Source organism: Cyprinus carpio, chromosome A20 (genome assembly GCF_018340385.1).
Source record: "Cyprinus carpio isolate SPL01 chromosome A20, ASM1834038v1, whole genome shotgun sequence".
NCBI lineage: Eukaryota > Metazoa > Chordata > Actinopteri > Cypriniformes > Cyprinidae > Cyprinus > Cyprinus carpio.
Genome location: NC_056591.1, coordinates 11,473,193 through 11,496,874, shown reverse-complemented (window position 1 = coordinate 11,496,874; position 23,682 = coordinate 11,473,193). Strand labels below are relative to the sequence as shown.

Here is a 23,682-nt window from a genome sequence, read left to right as displayed (position 1 = left end):
CAAAAACAATATATTTGTGAAATATTACTACAGTTTATAATGACTGTTTTTTTTTTTTTCTTTTTTTTTAAGTGTATTAAATTCCGGTGATGAAAATGCTGAACTTTTCAATGTCACATGAGCCTTCAGAAATCTAATACTCTGATTTGGTGCTCAAGAGACATTTATTATTATTATTATTATTATTATTATTATTATTATTATTATTATTATTATTATCATCAATGTAGAAAACAGTTGTGCTGCTTAATACTTTTGTGAAAACCATGATACGTTTTTTTAGGATTTTTTCTTTCTTTCTTTTTTTTTTGGTGAATGGAAAGTTAAAAAATGCAGCATTTATTTGAAATATATGTGTTATAAATGTCTGTATAAATGTGAAATTCTCTATAAATGATCAATTTGCTGTCCTTTAAACAGTGGTTTGTGTATATTATAATTTCTAGATTATTCCTCCCTTTCTTCCTGTTTATTACCATCCATGTTTAGCATCTATGTAATTTTTTTTATATTATTTTTTTAAAGTACACTCAACTTTTCTGTGCCATATAAGCCAGGACTTCCATAGTCTGGAAAACTTGAGAAAGAGAACGAGTGTAGTTTGTATGTGTGAATGTGACTGTGTACACACACATCTACATGTCCATTTAAATGAGGCTGTGCTTTCTACATGTCGGCTCCTCTATGGTCATCACCCTTAAATACCTGCTCTGTGAATCCTGGAGCGACTGACGCCAGGCTTGCAGTGCGTCTGTGAAGAAACCCCTGCCCTCTTACTCTTCAGACGCTGCTGATGGAGGACTCCCTGCCTGGGTGACAACTGCCTCCACTCGTTTATCAGTGAGGCTTGGCTTTGAAACCTGAGCCTCTGTGACCGTTTGAAAGTAATCCGTTAGCCAGCTCTGCAGAACAGACCATGACCATCGAGGGTGCTGGGAAAGCGTGTGACCCTCGACTTTTCACAGATAAAAGCGTGAAGTAATTCTAAATTGATGGAGTAATATTGCTGTCATTTTGACAAATCTATAAAAGACAAAATATTCCCCAGAGAGGAAGCTCATCTGAAATCAGCTGTAATTTTGCTGTACAGAGAGATGACACACAAGCAGGTGTGCAGCACAGGCTTTAGTCCACCTTTTATGACGTGTGTTTGCTCGAGTGCTTGTCAGTGCATAAGGGAACATGGCATTTGTTTGTTCACAACTGCTGCCTTTTTCTGACCTCCTAAGCTGAAAATTAGTTCTCTGTATTGTACCACGTGACACCCTGTGAGGGTACCGAGGTCTGATGTTCTGATTGTGTTTTTTCCAGACCTTCCTACATGAGATAATTGCAACAATTATTATTGTATTGTTAATGTAAACGTTGATGTCATTTTGTAATGGAAAACAATGCTGGTCAGTAGACAGTCAGAGAAGCGCACAGTCACTGTGGTGATGCCATTAGTCATAACTTCCTGTAAGGTGATACAGCGTACTGCACTGGGCTAGTCCAGCGCACTTCATTCTTTGTTTAGTTTGTTTCGGGAGGAACGAACAAAAACCAAAATGAAACGAAAATGTTTTAAAAGCTGTCCACTAATTTTGAACATGAATTTGCCAAACAAGTTTATATTTGTGAAATATTTCTTTTTTTCTGTGGAATGCAAAAAAGATATTTCCAAAAAAAAAAAAAAAATATATATATATAAAACATTGTCTATGTAGTGTTGTTTTGGACCCCATTGACTTTCGTTAAATGGACAAACACTGCAAAAACAGCAAACGTTAAAAATATTTTCTTTTGTGTTCAAGAAAGAAAGTCATACAGATTTGTTGGATGTCAGATAAATTATGGATAGATGATGACAGATTTATTTATTTATTTTTATTTCCACTTTACCTTTAATAATGGAATAGGAAAATAGGTTAACACATTATTTTAGTGTTCTTGTTACACATGTACTTACTATAGTAATAACAATAAATTATACATAATTAATAACCTTAAACCAAACCCTAATCCTATCCCAATAGTAAGTATGTTAACTTATATTACTCAGTTCTTAAATATATAATTACACTGTAACAAGGACACTTTAAAATAAAGCGTTAGTGAAAATAGAATATTATTTAAAAATATTGATAGTTTATTTTTATCTTCTTTCATTTATGATTCATTGAATTGTAATGAATACTCTATTGAGTTTTCAGCGTCCACTACAGTTAATAAAGGATTCTAAGCATCTCTCCAAGCCCATATTCTTTGATGACACAACCATATGGAAAACTGCTTTCACGTATTATTGCAAATGCCCAACTGTTCCTGAGCACTTCAGTGATTTATTATAAGCTGTTAACACAAATTAACATTTGCCTCCGACACAGAACGGTCTTAATCTTCTAAATTCTAAAGTTAATTTAAACAGTTTATGTCTATCTTTTCTCAACCATCTGTATGTTAATTTTTTGTCATATATGTGCTATAGTCACACAGATTTCTCTACTTGTTATTTCAAAAACTTTTCGGTCTGTACAGGTTCCAAACATTTTGTCTTGTGTGTTTGTTGTTTGTTTCTCCCGTCCTGTAATCCCATGATGCCTCACTGAGCCAAACCTCGAGGCAAGGGATGACCTGAGCTCAGGTGACAAAAGGTAGAGAGGGAAGGGCAGGGAGCCATGAAGCCCACCTGTTCTCCCTTTACACCCCCCCCCTCCCCAACAACTCCCAAAAGTCTCAACTATTATCTGTGAAGAAAATGGCACTCAGTCATTCCCCCTCCTAAACCCCAGAAAGGCTGCTCACATTACAGCCGAACCCTTTTCTTCCCACATGAGAAGCACTCTATTTGTCTCATTTACGTTCAGCACAGGCCTCTGCTTTGTGTGCTCACCTAGGTTTACAGTGCTGTAGAGCTCATGCTCCGACAGAGAATGAGGGACTGGAAACCTGAACCCTTTAAAAAGCAGCTTTGGCCCACTAGTGCTCCACACTCTTTCCCAAGCTGCCCGCTTTTTGGGTGGTGACAAAATAACAGCAAACCTTGTTTTAAAGGTTAAAACTTTTTCTTATTTTTCATTTACTATTATTTTTAATATTTTATTTTTTGTGCTCAACTCTAAATGGTTATTGCATATTGAATAAAGCTGTACAGTGCACCCAGGTAAATTTGATTTACTCTTTTTCTGTTTAAGTTCAGCATTCAATGCTTTTATTAAAGGGATAGTTCACCCAAAATTGACAATTCTGTCAATATTGACTCTCCCTCAAGTCATACAAATCTTTCTTGACAAAACTGACATGACTTACTTTCTTCTGTGGAACACAAAAGAAGATATTCTGAAGACTGTTGAGGTCGTAAATGGCATTGGACCAAATGGCTTTCATTTTATGGATACAAATAAAAGTATATAAAAAATATTTACTTTTGTGTTTCACAGAATGAATAAAGTTATAGGTTTGGACCAACAGAAAGGTTAGTAAATGATGAAAGAATATTATTTGTTGGGTGAACTATCCTAATTAGCATTTTTAGAAATGTGAATTAGGATAATTTGTTAAGAGTACAAGTAGCTATCACTTATAATGTTGTGTAGGTGTATCTTCACATTTTGAAATATCCACAAATATGTGTTCTCATATTTCTTCAAATAACGTTTCGGGAAAATACATTTTCAACCATGTTAACATGTTCAATTGCTCTTAATGTTTATACACTCATGATTGTCATGAACAAAATTGGGTTAAGTATACTATTCCATTTTCTCTAAATCATTAATTAATTAATTTTAGAAATACGTTTATTAATACGAAATAATACATTCATTTTAGAAAGTCTGAGTAATTCGCTAATCTGGTTATTTTAAAATTAAAACAAAATAAAGGGAATGTAGATAAGAAACGGGGAAAAAAATGGTACCCACGGCTGTCAACAAATGTTGCATTGAACGTCAAAACTGCACGTTTTGTTACCCCTGGGGCAGAATTGAAGTTTCCCCTCTATGGGCGGTTCTGGGCCTCCAGTGCTCTACAATGCGAACCGAGCGCAAGCAACTGGTTCCGATTAGCGACCGGAAATCCTCGGTACTCTCTGCTAAAAACAATTACCCTGACGTGGAAGATGGGTGGGAGGATGCCTGGTTACTTTACATTTAGCTGGGCTAACGATCTGGGGTCCTTATAAAGTTTTTCCTATACGATCTGACCACATTTTCAATAAACTAACATTGGGCAATGCCAAATAATGTTGTTATTCTGTATTAGTGGAGGCCATTTTTATTATTATTATTATTTGTTTTATTATTAATGTTGTTGTTGTCTGAAGACCATTATGCCCATGAGATAGCAAGAACATCAGTCAGCTGGCCCTAAAACCCATGTTTGCGTTTTTGCTCAAAAGAAACTTATGAATGAAGCCACGTGAGTTTGCCTCCTGCAGCTGGTATGTCTTCTCTTTGGCCCAGAACCACCAGAACAAACATTGGGAGAGCGCAAAGTAAACACCCCACTACAAACCTGACGATGCACTGCGACCACAAAAGCAACACGCGCCTCCTGAGGCTAAAGGAAAATCAACAACTCCCCGCTTTTGTTGACCCACATTATTAAGAGGACGTTTGTGACATGGGTAGGCCTAAATTATATAGAAATGAGCTGGATTAGTATATAAGAAGAAGGGCTATTATTATAAGAAGATAAAAAAAATGAGCGTCATGAAATATCTATTAATTAAAAAAAATTTGTACATTTTAATAATTCGTTATTTATTAGTTATTTAATATGCCTAATTTCTATTGGTCTGTGTCCTATGTCATTTCTGCAAGCTAAGAAATTGAAAAACGAATTGTTTGGTATTCGATTTAACATTTAAGTTTGATTTGGGATGAACAAAGGAGTGGGAAAAACACGGTAGTTTTATTATACAATGATTGCCAGTAGGATTAAGGATTTTTTTTTAAAACAAATATACTTTTGTAGAGTATTTTTATGTCTAAGATGATGAGCGAGAATATTTTCGCCTTATACATGAAGTGCCTACTCAAAAGTGTTATTTTCACCCTCAAGTAAAATGAACTTTTTTTCTTATTTAAATGTAATGGTATAATATTTCGAATTATTTAGAGGTTATAATACAAAGACCTGACGCTTCATCTGTAAATATTTTTTCAGCATACCTTTGTCAAACAGATTTATGGCAAAATTACCACCCCGAAATTCTATTTAAATAGAAATATGAGTTTTCCACTAATTCAGCTCAGGATTTTATTGGTGCAAAACAGAATGGTGAATGGCTAGACGAATGTCTTATTAGTTTGAAGAAAAGAATCGTTTTATTAACTGATTTTGGTTTGTCTTCTGACCAGTTTAACGACTTGGCAAATGTCAGTCCATAATAGTCTACCACGGTAAAGCGTACCACTGAGTATTTCTCTGAAAACCAGAGAAAAATTAAGGATTTTTACTTAGATTTATACTGTTCATTTACCCTTATATATATATATAGCTATACAGTAAAAGTGGCAGATCTCAGTCTATATTTGGTACAAAATAAAAATAAATAAAAGCTCAGTCGTAATCAGTTAAGAACCGAGGTCCACTAGGCTTGAAGTTAAAGGTCCCAGTAATGAATCCTGAAGCTGATGTGGGTGTCCTTGCATGCCGTGTACCGACTGTGCGGCGCCGAGGCCGGTCATGGAGTACGCGGACGCGCCGGGGTGGCTCATATTACCCTGGAGCAGGAGCACGGAGTTCTGGTCAGGACTCTGCGGGGGTGAGAATTCGTCCTCTGAGCTTGACATCAGGGACTTCCCGCCGTCCAGCGGTGACAGCTGGTTCTGTTTGTTAGCGCCCGAGTTGTTGTTCTCGCTGTTCTCTCTGTCAAAGATAACGAGATCAGGGTAAACTTTATATTGTAGATAAAATATGCTGTGTAAAATATAAAGCCGTAGTTTTCTTGAATCTAAATCTAATTTCGGTCATGACAAATTATATTAAAATAAATTCTCACACATTCAAATTCAAACTTATTTAATATCTACTGAATTGGCATTCGAAATAAAGGAACATTTTTAATTGGAATGACCTGAAATATTAGTATTCTGTCTTTAATCTGGCTTCACTGGAATTCTAGGTGCTCCATCTGTTAACAAATTAATTACTTAACAAATACATATTTTAAAAAACTGAATTAACCTGATGTTATTGGTTACACTAATAAATATATTTTGTAAAAGTCAGATAAGACAGCAATAGATCCTTATAAGGTAAAACTCGTATGCTATTACATACAGTTTTACGATGTTGATCTCTATTTTGTTTTTGTTTTTCTAAAATAAAGCAGCAAACTTGCAATCCAAGTAGGCTTAAATATAGCATCGTCAGCACTATAACAGCCGTCAGCTGTAAAGTAGGGTGTTATGAGCAGCTAAACTGGGTGATGGAAACGCTTATTTATTTTGTTCTCAGGTGATTGAGCTTACCTTTCTTTTGCCTCCGCTGCGCGATCCCTCTGCCGTCTGTTTTTAAACCAGTTGCTCACTTGTGTGGTGGTCAGCCCTGTGGCCTCGGCCAGCTCCCTCTTTTCCCGAGGAGATGGATAGGGGTTGTGCGTGTACCACTCCCGCAGCACACCGCGGGATTTCTCCTTAAAACAGTAGCTGGTCTCCTCGCCGTCCCATATTGTGCGTGGCAGAGGAAATTTCCTCCGCACTCGATATTTCCCCACTGCTCCCAGCGGTCGCCCTCTCAGCTTCTCAGCCTCAACGTAATGGGCCTTCAGCCAGAGCTGCTGCAGCTTCGGGTGGTTGTGCGGAGAGAACTGGTGACTCTCTAGTATCTTATAAAGTTCCCTGAAGTTTCCACGATGAAAAGCGACGACAGCCTTGGCTTTGAGGACGCTCTCGTTCTTGTGGAGATGGTCGCACGCCGGAAGAGACCACAGAAAACGGCCGAGACGCTCAAGGTTCCCCCCTTGTTGCAGCACCTCACACACACACGCGACTTGCTCCTGAGTAAACCCGAAAGAAGGCAACATTGACATGACGTCTGACTCCCGCTACCAAACCGCTCTCCTCTAGATGCTGTGAAGGAAGCGGAATGGGAGACACCCCGTTTGCCTTCGTTTAATGAGAACGATTATGTCGCTTGACAATTTTTGGGGTTGGAGATGTCCTCTGCGCGCGCCGTGAAGTTTTGGGTGTTTGTTGAAGACAGTTTGCTCGCTATAGACTCATGTCGCGCTAAAAGAGCACTGCGCAACTGCTGATTGGCTCTCCAGCTGCCCTATCCCCAGCAGCAGTGCGGAGAAAACTCTGCTTCCATTTCCTACCACGGGGACTCGGTGGTCTGAAACTGGATCCCCCGTCTCCAGTTCTACCTGAGGGAGCTGGGCACCTCGAAACTAATCAATTATAGCAACTGTCTGAAGGCAGCGTTCACCCAGCATTGCACCCAAAGCTACTGCATGCTTTTTTAGCACTTATTTTTTTATCATAACAAAATTTGAATGCACATTGTTTTGTAAGTTAAGCGAGTCAAATGAACTGCATTAGCCTATCTTCATTTATTAACTTATGAGAAAAGATGTTCCTCAATTGCAAATTAATTATTAGGTGGACAAGTCTCATCTGTAACAAATAATCACACAGCTGATTGCTACTCAGTTATTTTCACTCTGCCTGGCTTGTGCCATTGTCAACGGCACACGCTGTGCGCAAGGTCTAGATGCGCGCAGAGATATTTGGAGTTCCATTAAAAACAATCAGCCTCTCGAGATGGTAAGATAACCTAACTAGATAAGTAGCGCTCCCGGCTTTTCAAACTGTTCGACCGAACGTGCAAGGCCGGTAGAATCTCTGAAATGGCACTAGTTACACAAAGACTGTGATGCATTTATTTACAAAAAAACCTTAGCCAAATCCAAATCAAAGTTAATATTAATCAAAGTTAATATCGATAAACAACATCGGTAAAACAAAAATGATAAAAATAAATAAAAGTTATTACAGAATATATATTAAGATACTTATATATTAAGATTAAGATACTACTTTTTATGATAAAAACATCTTAGCTTGACGTAGCTCTTAAATGATTTCTATTCTATAGGCTCAGAAAAATGCCAAACACCCCCCACCCCACCCCCAGCTCTTCTTTCTAGTCCTCTCTCCTCTCTCTGTACAGTGAAATCTAAAACCGGTGCATTAGTAAATGAGTTCTGTGTTCGTCGAGGTCTTTGCCATCCAGACGCTGTTTTAAGGCATAGATCGCGTTTCTTTATCTTCATCAAAATCTGCAACCTGACACCACGGCGACGCAAAACTCACAATCACTCACCCATAATGGAGAACCTCTTTTAATTTAATTTGAGACGCGGCGTTCATTTTTAAGATGCTCTTTATGCATGGGGCCGTTAATGTGGACTATACTTAAGGAGCCTCCACTGTTCCCTCTATTTGGCGCTGACATGATCTTGCAAGCCTCGAGACATTGACATGAAACGAGGACTTAATCGGTTTTAGCAAGCCAATCCGTACACCTGTGAAAACAACGTTTTGACCACTGTCTCTGAAGGGTCAGAGAGGAGCAGGCTAATGAAAGCTGCCCCATCCATCTGTCCTGAAAGATCACCCAAGGCACATAAAAAAAAAAAAAAAAAAAAAAAAAAAAAAAAAACACTTCAAATGTAAAAGCCATAGATTTTTTTCTGGGCTTAAAAGTTGTTTTAAAATACAAAACAAATCAACGTTGTACTGCACTTTGTAATTTTTAGAAAATCCCCAATTTTATATCATTTGTTCACTTTAAAGGTTTTAAAATTAAATTAAATTAAATTAAATTTTAAAATTAAATTTATGCATTTAGCAGACGCTTTTATCCAAAGCTACTTACAGTGCATTCAGGCTATCAATTTTTACCTATCATGTGTTCCCGGGGAATCGAACCCCCAACCTTGCGCTTCGTAACGCAATGCTCTACCACTTGAGCTACAAAATTATGTTTCTCTTTTTACAAAATTATGTAAGAGCACATATCTTACAAAAAGACATAGCCTACAATGTAGTTATATTACTTATAATATATTTTTCAACGTTCATGCGAATGTCTACGGTCTTATTTTGACTTCTGTATCACTTTATTTCTTATTAGATTAAATGAAGTTTCTTAAGTTTGTAACGGTGGTTTCCCAGTTCATAACCAATTTTCCATTACTGTATGTGACTGTAGACTTTATTGAATTTAACGACATATTGGTCTATTCGTCAGTAGGGTCAAGTATCAGCTTCACTGTAACAGCACACGGGCCTGTGATTGACGGCGCTCGGGTTGTCGTAATGTCTCCAGCACATTGCGGCGCGCCCCCTCCTTAAACCTCAGAAATCGAAAGGCCGTGCCCGTTCTCAGGCCTTGATCATTTCAAGATGTGCTCTTTTATGGCCTAAAGGCGAGGGTTGGCGAGGTCGACGCAAACTCCTGCACACATACCAATGGTAAACACACCATAAACTACTTCCCTCAAAAAGACATCACGGTAGGCTATACATTGGACAACAATGAGGTCATTCTCTTGAAGTATCTTTCAGTCATGTCCATAACTCTCCAGACGTATTAAAGGAATAGCTGAAATTCAAAATGCTGTGTTAAAGCAGCAATAATTTCGTTCGTAAACACATAATTCTTATTTTTCAGCAGTTTGAGAGAACGATTTTAAACATGCATGTTCTATTAAAGCGCCATTAGTATAACGTGCAGTGTGACCGATTAACATCAAAGTAATCCAAAATTAGAAAAAACAAACAAACTGATTGCCACTGAATAAATACATTTAAAAATAAATTAATAAATCAATAATTCGCAAATCTAATTTTGGTCATTTGTAAGAAGAGAACCAAAGTAGGTTGAGGCTTAAAATACTTTTACATTTAATTATTGAAGTCATAGGGTGAATTGAAGTAATTTGGGTTAAAAAAAAAAAAAAAAAAAAAAAAAAAAAAGCTTATACACTATTTCTGCTCAATTATAAACAACTTTCTTATGATATGGTAAGTTATGATATGACATTCTCATTCGTTGTTCTGAAATATTGGGAGCAACAATCCCTGAGTCAGCTGTCGAAAAGTGGAAAAATGTCCCCATGATAAGGAGGTGTTTTTTTTTTTTTTTTCATTTCCAATGGATCATAATAATGGATTGGTTGAAATAACTGTGAAGGCCCGTTAATATAATCTATTGGGCAATCTATTCACAAATCACCATCAGTCAATTTACGATGCAAAAATGGCATCTTTGTTATTTTAATGTTGTCTTTAGGGTCTGTTCTGTTATTCTGCAAAGTCATTATTTATAGCCTCAGCAATATCCTCCTGGGAACCAACAGTTCTTAAGGACATGAGTTTTTGTGAATTTCTCTGAGATTGTGTATGCTTAAATGTGACTGCACAACTTAAAGAGGTTTTTCAGAGATACCAAATGTTTGGGGCTTAGGTCATGACACTTTCCTCTAAAAATATGAAAACCTGATACAGAGAACCTGATTATTATTTTATATGTGATACTTGTGTTTTTTTCCAGATTTGTTCTTGTTTTCTAAGCAGAGTTTAATTTACTGTACAAGAAAGACATTGTGTCCTCAACAGAGGACATCAGGACCGTGTGTGTGTGTGTGTGTGTGTGTGTGTGTGTGTGTGTGTGTGTGTGTGTGTGTGTGTGTGTGTATGTGTGTGTGTGTGTGTTCATCTCCTGGGGAGACACTACAGATTAATTACATACTATTGAAAAAATGTTCCTATGAAACATGACACTTCTATGAAACTTATTTCAGTATTATTTGTGTTACCAGTTGCTGCTAAAAACATGTTATTATAAAGAAATAGACATCGTGTAAGGTTGGGAACACCAAATTTACCATTATATATAATAAAAAAACATTAAAACAATCATACTATCATACTGTCTTTTTGTGTCCCGAACACTAAAAAAAAAATAAATAAAAAATAAGAAGAAAGTGTTTTGCTGGGTCTATACTGGACACGTGACGTGAACATCATTTTTTTTAGTCACATTGTTATTGTCTTTTCCTAATTCTGATCATTCTAAATCACTGATACCGATCACTTCCATGCAGCTATTTCAGAAATGTGCCTCAAGAAGCTTGAAATAGAACTTCTTCTTCTTCTTCTTCTTCTTCTTCTTCTTCTTCTTCTTTTTCACTAGTATTGTTATAGTTGTATTTTAAAGTTTAAATGTGTGGTATCAAGTCTTTGGATTCACTACACCACAACCCTCATCAGCATTCATTTCTATATTTTGCTCCTGAGATAAAGTTTGCAAAGCCACAGAAGACCCAGACCGGAAAGCTCTCAAAACAGGTACAGGCAAACAGGTTTATGATTATGAGCATCACTTATATTTAATGGACTATTGACATTGAAGTCATGCAGCACTGCCCCCTGCTGGTATGGATCCTCTAGAGACATGCCAAAAGTTGTTAATAATAATAATAATAATAAATAAATAATAATAAATAGCAACGTTTTTTACAATGACACTATAAATATTTTAAATATTAATAAACATCATATAACCCCATTTTTTTTATTTTTTTTTAGAATGAGTGTGATAATGGATGTGCACAAACATGTCTTGCTGAAACATTCATCCTCAGAAATGTTCATACAATAAACCTTAAACATAGCCCCAATGATTTTTGTTCTCTTGATTTAAGAGGGGGTATATGAAAGGGGTGGGTCTCAAACCCAGTTGCCCCTTGACCCCACATTAGCACAGTGTATAGTGCTGTGGCGCAGTGGGCACAAGGGTCTGGTTACATGTGCTTCACAGTCTGCTGTGCTTCAGTAAATTTCACACTTTGAAACCTCCAGAAAAAGTCAGGGGTCAGGTTCTTTAATAAGCCCTCTTCTGCAGGGTTCCTCCTTTTTTATGGTCTGTCATTCCCAGGATTTATGAGCATCTTTACTGTTTTTAATAACAGACACTGAAAATTGCTGTCTTGTGGAGTGTGAATCTATTATGACTTCCTTCATATTTGTAAACTTATTATTTTGAGGAACTTTTCTCATATGAATATATATGTATTATTTGGTTGACTTCATTCACACTGAAGGCCTGTTCCTTGTACTTTACATTCTTTTGGTGAAACTGGAGAGTGAATTCAAAGGAAGGTGTTTTTCTTCTCTTTGGTGCCTTTTGTTATAAAGGATGAAAAGTGTTTTAAGGTTGCCTAATAAACCATCCCATTCACGATACAATGAGATGGAGTGACGTATTTTCTATTTAAATAATACAAAAAAGCAACATAACACCGCTTCCCATGAAACACACAGTGACATATAGTCTGCCAAGGGGAAATAGGGGACATGAAACACACATGTCCCATTTTCTTGCACCCACCAGTTCTTTGCCCAAAGCCCCAGACAATAGTGCTTTCTTACCCTTCAGTATTCCAGGCGGCGCCATCTGATACCTGGCAATCAGCTAATCTGGTGCCCTAGGCGACAGGGTCACCTTTGGGCAGGTAACAATAGATTCTTTACCCAATGTGCTTTTTTGTCTCCTCCTTTGTGCGAGGGAGCAAATCCTACCTGGGCGCCATTCAATTAGCGCTGACTCACACGGGCTGGTGTAGACAACTGTGCATCAAGAGAAGGAAATGTTCCCACGGCAGTAAACTGACTTTGGACAGCCTGGCTCCTACTTTCACACTTCTATGAGCAATTCAAGTTTGCATAAATACCTGTCTCATTTATTTAAGTATCTATACTGTCTTAATGCATTATACACTACAATGTCTTGATATGAAAGAACAGAGAATGTCATTGTAAAATCATGTTTAGTATTACTATTAAGAGAGTATATATCTTTTATCACTCTTTCATAATCTACCAAATGATGAGCCTGCATTTTTCCATAGAGTTCGAGCCAAAATCTATTTTTGCTAGATCATGTGAGGACAGATCAGGAAATCTAATAAGGATGTGTAACTTCTCCTCATATACTGTGGCTTTTTGGACGACCTTTACTTTGAGTAATGTCATGTCAGGTACCATATGACACTTTAAGGGTGAGCGGGGCTTATTCAGCTGCCAGGCTTTGGCTAGAGATCACAGAGGACGCCTCTGGTGAGAACACAAGCCTGATCTCCACCATGCTGCATATGTGTACGTCCATGCATTAATAATGTCTGAGATCACCGCCAGCCATCCAGGGGGTCCAAGTTGTAGCCTGATCTGGTTAAATGGATAGAGTCTTGGATTGCCGTTGGTTAAAAACATATAGCTGACTTACCTGGTGCTTCTAATAAGAGATGATTCACTGAAAGTGATGTCATTCCCTTTACTTATTGAATTATCAGGCTTAGGAGTCTAATGTGAAACACCGGTGTCAGTGACATAGACAATCCTCGGATCATTCATTATATATGTACAAATATAAATATTTAATAGGGTGGAAGGGTTTCGAAAAATAGTTTTTTTTTTCAAGCAGGACTGACGTTTTAAGCTTTCTTGTGGTTCTCACAGTATTTACAGAGCTCATGTTTGGTGTAGAGGTGCAGTCACATTAGCATAATTTCATGGCTGAAAAGGTCATTGCCAGATTTGTAGTGACATTTCACAGCTCACGCAGAAGAAGAAACTTTCACAAAAACAAACAAAAATATGTTAAACAAAAAATTCATTACTCACTAACTTGAACTTGAAATTCCAAATTGAGTGGATTCCTATTGAAATTCATACTGCATTTTGCTTGTGAAAATTTGCCCAACTACGGTAAATGTGACCGCACCTTACGAATATTTATCTTGCCCTACAAAGCTCACAGAATTCAGCGCTGGGCATTTTCGAATGCTAACTGAAATTACAAAACACGTCCAAATCATTGTAAAACAGCTGTCACACGAATAAACAAAAACAAACACTCGTACTTCATACTAGCTTCCTAGTATATTAACAGTTTATGAGGAAGGCACATGTGACCAGTTGTGCTAATGGTCATGATTATATACTTAAAAAGAACACTTAAGAAGTCAACATTGGGATGCGTAGAAAGAGACGTATGAGTATGAATCACAAATTCTCTAACATAAAATTCCTCCACAGTCAAAGGAAACAAATAACATTTATCACATTTGCATCATCACACTCAAAGAATTTAAATACAAAAAAAACCATGAACAACAACAACAACAAAACACATCTGTGCTTCAATAAAATCTTGTTAAAAGAGAACAATCACTATAAAGCTGCATTTTTTTTGATTCAGAGCACAACTGTGCTTTTTAACGGGTCTTTTCGTACATTTTTATGAGGTGAGAGTATAAAGACAGTGCATCTAAATAATCTTCAGAAGGTCAGTGCATTGTCTGGTACAGTCTGCAGCTCTCTTAGTGCAAGTTGGGACATCTGAGGACAGGAAGGCACTGTTCGCATTTTATATCCATCGTCAAGGTTCATTTGAAAATTATTTGTGCTTACAGGGTCCATAAGGGCACAATGCGGCACGACAAAACCAGTCTAGCAAGAGTGAAATGCAGCTCTTTGTTGCTAATGACATCATCATAGGTCACTTCCATCATCGTCCATCTGTACCGTCTGCAGCTTGGCCAGCTCTTTCCCTTCCATGTCCAGATCCCCACAAACAACCCTAACTGGGCCTTCTCCTGCCCTAGAAGCAACTTGCAGGCTGTTGTGCAGGTGGACATCTTGAGACCTGTAGTCTGTAGTCTCTTGGAGGCCACGTCCAGACTGATTCAGAGCATGGTGTACCTCAGTGCCGGAGAGGGCAGAGGTGACAGTGGCTGTCACAGTAGGGGGAAGTGAACCACCGGAAGAGGAAGAAGAAAGGAAAAGGGATGCTGTATAGCCCAGGTTGCTGCCTTGGTCCAGGGGCATTTCAGAAGGATAAGTGTAGCTTCCAGACACATCCAAAGGCTCCTGCTTCACGGTCTGGGTGTACAGCAGGGTTTGGCTCGAGTGTTGAGGACACTCACTGACCAAGTTGCCTAAAGAAACAGAGCCTGAATGGGGGTTAAAAGAGAAGATGAAATCCAGTTCAGTAAAGGTAGCTCTACATGTCTGGCAAGCTTCATAAATTATTGAATATATGTGATGCATCACACGCTCATGCTCATGCTCTATTAATTTGATCGGAATTTGCAGTGAGTCCTTTGTGGAGAAACACAATTAAAGCAATTAAAAAAAAAAAAAAAAAAACTTTGTGTCAGCTTTTACATTTTTGTCAGTTCGCTAAATTTTAAACAGTAAATGTCCTTTTTGACGCTCTTTAATGTGGTGTAACTGATCACTGTATCTGCCTCAGCTCAAATTGTGGCACGAAGCGCACATGAACTGCTCTTCTGCTTTACTAAACGTTATAGCACTAAATAAACATGAATGAACATCAGAAGGTATGTTGAAACAACTTAGCTCTATCAGTGTTTCATTGAACGTTTACCTCAGGAAAGCCATTCAGTGTCCATAGTTAGTAGTTAGCAAGAAAAACATTATTTTAGAGAAGTGCAAATAGCAAAATATCACTAAGATATTTTATAAAATATTATAAATGTATTAGATTTTCCATAATGTTATATTGATGTATTAATTATTTTATGTAGTTTAAATACATCTAATTATGTAAAAAAAACTGAAAATTTCAGGTTCAAACCGACACCAACGAAAATGATGGAGCAGCTATACAGTGGTAACCCCGAACACTTCTGAGTTTAATTCAAGGTTCTTTTCTTTTAGTTGGCAATAGCTGCTCTTACAGCTCGTATCAACTCAATTGAGAATGGATGAGAGAGAAAGGACAGAGCATGAAGGTGTGATCTGTTTATCCAGATGGGACTCCTTTGTTGCTATCTCAAGAGGTTTGCTTCTGTCCCTGTCTGTTTCTTTTATTTCATTCTTTCAGTCAGTATGTCTGTACCTCTCTTCATTCTTTTCTTCAGAACTTTTCTAGTGAACTGTAAAATGAAACACCTTTTTCATTTTCAGTTTGTGGTTAAACTCGCTATGATTTCCTTGTAACTCTAGAATGTGGTTCTTGGCACATGTCTCTTGCAGTGACAGCTGCTGGCTTTCGGCCAGACACTTTTCTTCCATTAGGCTTGCACAAATGTCTGATAAATAATCACTCCGTCCAAACCCCCCTCCCCCGCTTCACACTCAGTCACTTTCTGAAACTAGAACCAAGTTTTCTACAAGTTTTCTTGAGCTTCCCGCAGACATTGCTTGTGGGAAGAGGGTTGTTGTTTAAAGGGGGTCAGGAATATATTTTTCTTCCATCTGACTTATATGGTTTACTCAGTCCTCTTTTGTCATCGGGATGACTATGCAATAGAAAAATCTGAAACCGTATCTCATTAGTTTTGACTTCATAGACAAAAATGGCACTGCAAGGACATTTCTATTGTTTCTTTGTACTTGTGAGGCACTGGAGATCAAACTTTGTGTTTTTATGAAGATGTGGTTTATTGAATTGCCTTGAAAATTATGGGCACAAGGAAACAGGGTTTTGGCTAAACAAATTTAATATCGTCTTTTTCTTGCTGGATCGTTTGGGCTCAACATTTTTCCTTCTAAATCAAAAGTTCAGCCAGGGGTGGGTTTGTTTTTATGTGGCTCGTAAACTGCATAATAAAGGATAAAACAGACTAGCAAGAGAGGAGCAGAATGCAGCTAGCCTTGCTGTTATTGATGTGGCCATAAAATATTCATGGAAAGAACCATTAGTGAGTGGTTAGGGCCATGGAGGGGAGGTGGGGACTGTGTTGAGAGACTGCGTTTGGTATGATCCGCTAGCCAGTTGACCTGGACCCCCACATGCCTCTCACAACTTCACCCACAATGCACTCCAACTTCCCGTGACCCACAAGGCTTTCTTGCAAAACCTCTGCTCTTTTGCATAGAGGTCTGCGGTCACTTTTGGCAAGCTTAACCACATAAATGTTCGGTCACAGTATTCTCCAAAGTGATGATGTAATTACTTTGGCTCTTATGAGCTCACTAGAAGTGCTTGGACTACTTTAAATATTGTTGTTATTGTATCTTCAAAGACATATGCTTGAGATGCAGAGGAGCACAACTGGAAGTGTCAGGAAAACATTATGTACATACCCAATCTAAAGAAAGAAATAACCCAAAAATGAAAAATGTTGTCATTACTCACTCTCATGTTGTTCCAAATCTGTATGATGACAAAAGAAGATTGCTTTTTTGCCCATGCAAAGCCATCCAAAACAACATTGAACCCCACTGACATTTATTATACTCACAAAAACACACTGAGAAAAGTCATACAAGTTTGGAACAACATGAAAGTTAGTGAATTTTTGAGTGAACTGCCTCAATATATCTAATAAATGGCCTCCTACCGTGAGTGGATGATGTTGAGGATGGGGGCAGCATTACAGGAGGAAGACCCATGGTGGTTTCACTTCCAGGGAGATTGACCACACTGTAACTGCTGAGATGAAGGCCTCCTGAGGTAGTGGATGGCGTGGAGGGGGCCGAAGCGAAGGAGACCACTGAAGAAATGACTCCATCTTCAGCACTGGAAACTAGAGTCTGCATGGCCTCCAGCTTTCCAGAGGCAGATTCAGAAACCCCCATTGAGAACGGAGCATAAGTCACAGAAGACCCACCTAACAGCCTCTCCTGACTGTGATGGGAGACCCTCTGGGGATCAAAGGTCAAGAAATGGCCACTCGTGGCGCCGAGTCCATTCAGGAGAGAGTTGCTACCGTGTGACTGAACGTAGCCTCCACCGTTGATGTAGTGAGCATTCACGCTTGCAAGATCACCGTTAAAACTCATTCCTCCAGATGCATGTGAATGCATTTTGACATCTCCAATTTGTTGGATGACGGTTGTTCCTCCATCTGAGTACATTGTAGGGGGGGCTGTTCCATGTGTGACTGAGCTAGAAGAGCCGCTGGAGAGGGGACGTGGTGACAAGTCCTCCTGGCCTTTACTGGACTCATCTTCTGTACTGTGATTGCCATCTGACTCACTGAAAAAATGTAGATTTTTTTTTAAAAACATACCAATGGTTTAGTGTATGTTTATTTATTGCTTTGGTGCAAAAAATTGTGTTTGTCATGAGATGATATTTTTTTTTCTACAAAGTCATCCATAATTTGCAGTGTTTTGAATTTAGTCTGTTCATTTTGAATTGTTGAAGTACGCTACATATTAATTCAAGAATTGTTTAATTTTATAAACAATAAATAATATAAAAAAAATATTATAATCATTTGGAAATAGCTACTGTGTATTGTAATTATCTGGTAAACCTGCATACTTTAAATCTGTCAAAAAAAGATTATTTTCAAATTGATCTCTCTGTTTATTTTTTTTCTCTGCAGTTTCAAAATGAAGAAAGTGTGTACATGCCAAGTTAAGGCATGCCATTAACTGCTTTTTCAGTAGCATTATATGCACTTGTGTAGAAGCACTTTAGGAAATACACTTTATGAACCATTTATAAACCTCTTGTGCTCTACTAAAAACAGACCGCTATAATAAAAATAATTTACTGTAAATATCTCAGTCATCCTTTCTAAACAGGACCACTTGCCCCCGGGGGTCAAAAATTAGATAAAAGGATCTGAGCTCTTGGAGGCATTTGGTGGGTCTCTTTCTTTACAGACTATGACAGCTGCGGGTGCATCGTTCGGAGTGACTCGAGCAGTGAAGCCGCGTCTATACAAAGATCTTATTGACACGACAAGCCATTGGTCTTTCTGAGACCAGAAGCTCCCATTAAGAGTTCATGCACATCTTCGTTTTAAACAATGAGTAATTATCTTTGTCAGAGTGACAGTGCAACATCAAAGCAGCGCGTACTCTATAGGCATACGGAAAAGCCTGACATCCCTTATTTACGAGTCTCAAGATTTAGGCTAGTATTTATGATAAAAGCAGCATTTTACGGGCATAACAGAGTTATTTCCACCGCAGTTTGAAACTCTGAACGATCTGCAAGCAAAAGTTTACAAACACAGAGGTGCTTCTTATCTTCAGATGCCTCCAGCTGTGAAGAGGATTTTTGCCACTTCAGGAGATTGAGTGCAGATCTCTCTGACTGATAATCAGGGTGGGACAATAGCTTTAAAATCCAGAAACAAATATAGACAATGGCTATGGTAATGGCTGATCATATCTAAAGTAAACTTAGGGTCTGTTTGGGTTGTATTTGAAAGCAGTAATATGTCTGTTAAAATGTCTTTGTTGTGATTATCCAATTAATGTAACCCTTTTAATTAAATCTGACAATTTATGAAATGTCTACAGAGTTAAAAGAGGCTATTTGTTAGCTGAGCTAACAGCTCAAAATGTGGGTTTTACATAGACGAACTTTTAAGCAATTCTTCAAATAAGCGTTTTATTTTCCATATATATGTACTTTATTATTATTATTTTTTTTTTGTCTTGACTCATTTGAGCAACCTTGCATGAACTTTTTAATCTCCAAAGTACCATAATCAACTTAAGAACCCTATACAGCCTAAATGGCTTTAAATAAAAAAAAAAAAATTTCGATTAAATTTTTCGAAAGAACCAGTGTAGAGCCTTTATTTTTAAGAGTAAACGCGCCGCAGTCTCCACGTTCTTCAAAAATGCCCCTCACTGAAGCGCTCCAAGCTTCGTATTTCAAAACATTGGTGAAACGTGTCCTCCATTCGGTCTCGCGCATTCCATCATAAGTTTTCCACTCTTGATTAACAATTTAAATGTAACTGCGGCTTACCTTTTTGACTGCGCCTCGGATGGATTTCTGTCTCTCTGCCTCCTGTTTTTGAACCAGTTGCTGACCTGCGTCAGAGAAAGTCCTGTCATTTTGGCCAGATTTCGTTTCTCGGCTGGAGAAGGGTACCGGTTCCGCTTGTACATATCCTTCAGCGCGTTTCTAGACCTCTCTTTGAAACAATACACGGTCTCCTCTCCGTCCCAGATAGTCCGAGGCAGCGGATATTTCCTGCGTAAACGATACTTGTCCACGGCACCCAGCGGTCTGCCCCGCGCTTTCTCCGCTTCAATGTAGCGCGCCTTGTACCACATGTCCTGCAGAGACGAGTGGTTTGACGGACTGAAACTGTGGTTCTCCAAAATGCAGTAGAGCTCTTGGTAGCGGGCCTGGTGGAACGCGACTATCGCTTGCGCTTTCAGGATGCTCTCGTTCCCCCGCAGCAGGTCACTCTGCGGCAGTGACCAGAGGAACCTGGCCAGGCGCTCCACGTTCCCGCCCTGCAGCAGCGCTTCGCAGACGCACGCGACCTGCTCGGGGGAGAAGGCCAGGGAGGCCGGTGAGCAGTCCAAAAGTTCGGCATTCTCCATCGGCAACTCCGCGGTGTCCAGCACTGACAGCTTGACACTCCCACGATTCTCCCTCTTGATGTCATCGGCACTAAGGACCTCGCTTAAAGAAGAAGACATTTTGAGCGCGTCCTGATAAGTCACTCCTCTGGGTTTCAGGCAGCACATCAGGCGATCGGATTTCGCCCCTCCATCCAAGCACGATCAGGTATCTGACCGCTGTGTGGTGTGGATAAGATCTGGCGTCCCTAGTTCCACCACAAGTTTAACTCCACAGCCCAAGTTGGAAAGGAGTCCAAGCCCTGAGCGCATTTTGATTCGCCGCTCTGCCCCTGCGAGGAGGAGCCACGGGGATGTGAAGACAAATGTTTGCACTGCTGGGAACGTTCATCAAGCGTGCAGTTAAAACGCGGGTACATGCGAAAGGTAATGCAGGCTGCACTTCGTCCACACGTACACAATACAAGCACGAAATTTCACATTTTCAAATGCACAAAATGCTTCTTGTTCAGCTTGTGTCATCACTCAGTAGTTAATCTCAGTTATTGCTATGAGGCCAAAATATGAATTCTCTTGAAGAGAACAGCATCATTTTTTTAAATTACAAATTATAGGCCTATATCTTAATGGATGATATCATTGCATGACCATCACCTTCCAGAGGTGATAGTCGAAGTTTTAAAGCTCTATATAAAATATAAAGGATTTACAGTAGAAAAAAAACTTTGAGATAGGCATATAAGAAAGTGTAAATTCATGTCATGATGATGGTGTTAATGAATGTTAAATGACTGGTATCATCTGAATAAGCAGATTGTCTTGTTTAATGACATAAAGCATCCAGCTTTTACTGAGCATATGGGCTGGGTTGTAGCATTTTAAATTTTACTTGTCTATATTTGCAACAGTCGTAAGAATGACTAAGACACACACAGATATTGTCCTGCTTCATGTATTTCTATATTTTATTTGCTGTTGAAATACACTATTTACTCATTTTTATTATTTTATTTAAATATTTTAGGTGAATTGATGAATTTAAAACACAGGTATTGGGGAAGGGTGTAACAACACCAGTTTTTGTACTTGACATTAATTTACACAGTTTTGAGTTAAATTTTATGTTTGCAAACTACTTCAATTTATAGCAGATACATATGGGAATAGTATAATAAGTTTGAGACACATAATAATAAAAACCCAATAAGTTTCAGAGATTGAAACACAATGTACAATAACACTCTACTATTTGACATTTGGATGATTAAATCCCTGAGCCAATTCATTGCTTATTGTCATAATGTATGTTTACATTCATTTTGGAAAGATGTACCATTATTGTCTAGAAAGCTTCACCTTTAACAAAGAAATAATAATAACTAAATGCAAAGTTATTTAGTCCTCTGTTGTTTTGCAGGCTGTATAAGAAGCAGATTTTCGGAATCTCAAATGTTGCACTGCGACTCTTCCAACTGTTTATGTCTGTCTATTTGTCAGACAGGCACTGACAATCTGCCTCTTGATTGCACTCTTTTTTTCAGTTTGTCATGCTGTTTACTGGAAACCGAAGGTCTGAATGGGAGCCAACAACCGCAACAGCTGAGAGGAGGCCCCAGAAGCCTCTCACAAAAGTAGAGGGAAGTTTGACATGATTGCATCCCTAAATTTAAACCCTGCGCAAACAGAATACCTGGCAGCAGCTCTGTGCGCAACCCTGCATTCACATGCTCTTTGGTATACAGAAGGCTATGCCTGTCCCAATCTGATCTTCAGCCCTATCAGGAATGGACTATGTAATGATGAGAGTTGTCATGTTGTAGACATACAAACGGTAATTTTCCTCATTTTGCTTTAAAATGTTGTTATCTCTAATCAGGGTATGGTAAAATGTTGTGATATGAAGCATTTGGTTATAATCCATCATTGTCACCAGAGCTCATTGGCCTGCATACATATGTGCACACTCCTAAATTTTTATGTGATTTATGTTTTATATGCTTTTTCACTGTTGAAAATGCTCCATTACTATGTTAGTTTCTGTTCACTGGGTTCTTGGGGGGCTTGTGAAGACTTCCCTGGTTGAATCCATGTGTAAGAGTGGGATGATATGTTTGTCATAGGGGGCTGGGTGTTGGAATTCAGCAGAGAATTTCCTGCCAGTTTAAATCCTCAATATACCTGGAGCTTCAGAAGATGATCCAAAACACATGCAACCAAATCCATCACACTGCTTCAGTCAGTTGGCCACAATACACCAAGCAGAGAGAGACAGACAAAAGAAATGAAGGACACCCAAAATCTTTTTTTCTGAAAAGTTTGATCGTTAGTTCATTCATTCATTCACTCATTCATTCATTTATTTATTTAGTAAGTGATTAATTCATTAATTTTATTAAATACATTTTTATTTGTTATTATTATTTTTTATTTTTTATTTCCTATATATTTATAATATAATAAGTATTTATTTATATATTTTTTAAATGTATTATTTTGTATTTTTTTTATGTATTTTATTTATTTTTTATATCAGATTGATCAAAATGTCAAAGCTCCTAAGGAGGTTTAGATATGTTCATCATTTGATGAATAACTTTTTATGTTCTTTATGTCAAGGTATAAAGAGTGGATCCCTATTTCTCTCAAATATGGTCACCACCCGCTGTCTGTTTCATTGCTTGTGGCATCTCCACATGTCCAACACTATGGCCATGAATGAATCTTTTGTGGCACTGCAACTGCACAGAAGCAACCCACCCCAACCTCTTTGCAACCTCCACCCTTTCCTCCATATGTTCCCAATACATCTAAACCTGTGGCCTGGGGGGCTCCCACTAAGCACCTGCCCCTACTTGGGCTACAATGGGGCTATTCTGCATGAGGGATAGACAATATCACACATATAATAACACATAAAAATAACAAAAATACACTATAAGAGAGAGAGATAAGAGTCCCCTTCTAATAATTCTTAAGAACCCCCCAATGGTTATAATGGTTTAATGAGAATGCCAGGGTCAACATATATGTTGCTGATATGTGGTCGCTGTTAATTTGCATTCATTAGTGAAGGGTCAATCACACAGTCTATGGAGTGCTGATGTGTGCATTTGTATAAGCGTGTGTTTGTCAATGTTCTTTGTGCATCTGTTTGTGCATGTCTTTTAGTTTCCCCCATGTCTGGTTTTACCAGTCTTACAAAGGGGATTTTTTTTTCAGTTTGTTCGCACCATGCAGTGAGCTGTTATCAGTTAGATCAACGCATGCTAAACGTAGGATAAAATGCCCTTGATTTGACTGTAATGCTGAGTTTAGGATGGAATGTAAGCAAAACGAGCCAGCGCAAGTATTTTTTATTTCTTCTGACAGT

At 38.3% G+C, this 23,682-nt stretch overlaps 2 protein-coding genes across 2 annotated transcripts; both read right to left on the bottom strand.

The window, feature by feature from the left end:
• Window positions 1–5,224: 5,224 nt before the first annotated feature.
• On the bottom strand, window positions 5,225–7,295 carry LOC109101717 (homeobox protein six1b). The gene is made up of 2 exons (XM_042777616.1): window positions 6,459–7,295; window positions 5,225–5,853 (listed from the first exon to the last, which is right to left on the bottom strand). Exons 1-2 carry the CDS (start codon window positions 7,016–7,018, stop codon window positions 5,559–5,561), a joined length of 855 nt encoding a protein of 284 aa, XP_042633550.1. The 5' UTR covers window positions 7,019–7,295; the 3' UTR covers window positions 5,225–5,558.
• Window positions 7,296–14,093: 6,798 nt separating this feature from the next.
• LOC109101718 (homeobox protein SIX4-like) lies at window positions 14,094–20,659 on the bottom strand. Its single transcript, XM_042777615.1, has 3 exons — window positions 19,747–20,659; window positions 17,369–18,006; window positions 14,094–15,010 (listed from the first exon to the last, which is right to left on the bottom strand). Exons 1-3 carry the CDS (start codon window positions 20,478–20,480, stop codon window positions 14,550–14,552), a joined length of 1,833 nt encoding a protein of 610 aa, XP_042633549.1. The 5' UTR covers window positions 20,481–20,659; the 3' UTR covers window positions 14,094–14,549.
• Between the last annotated feature and the right edge of the window lie 3,023 nt (window positions 20,660–23,682).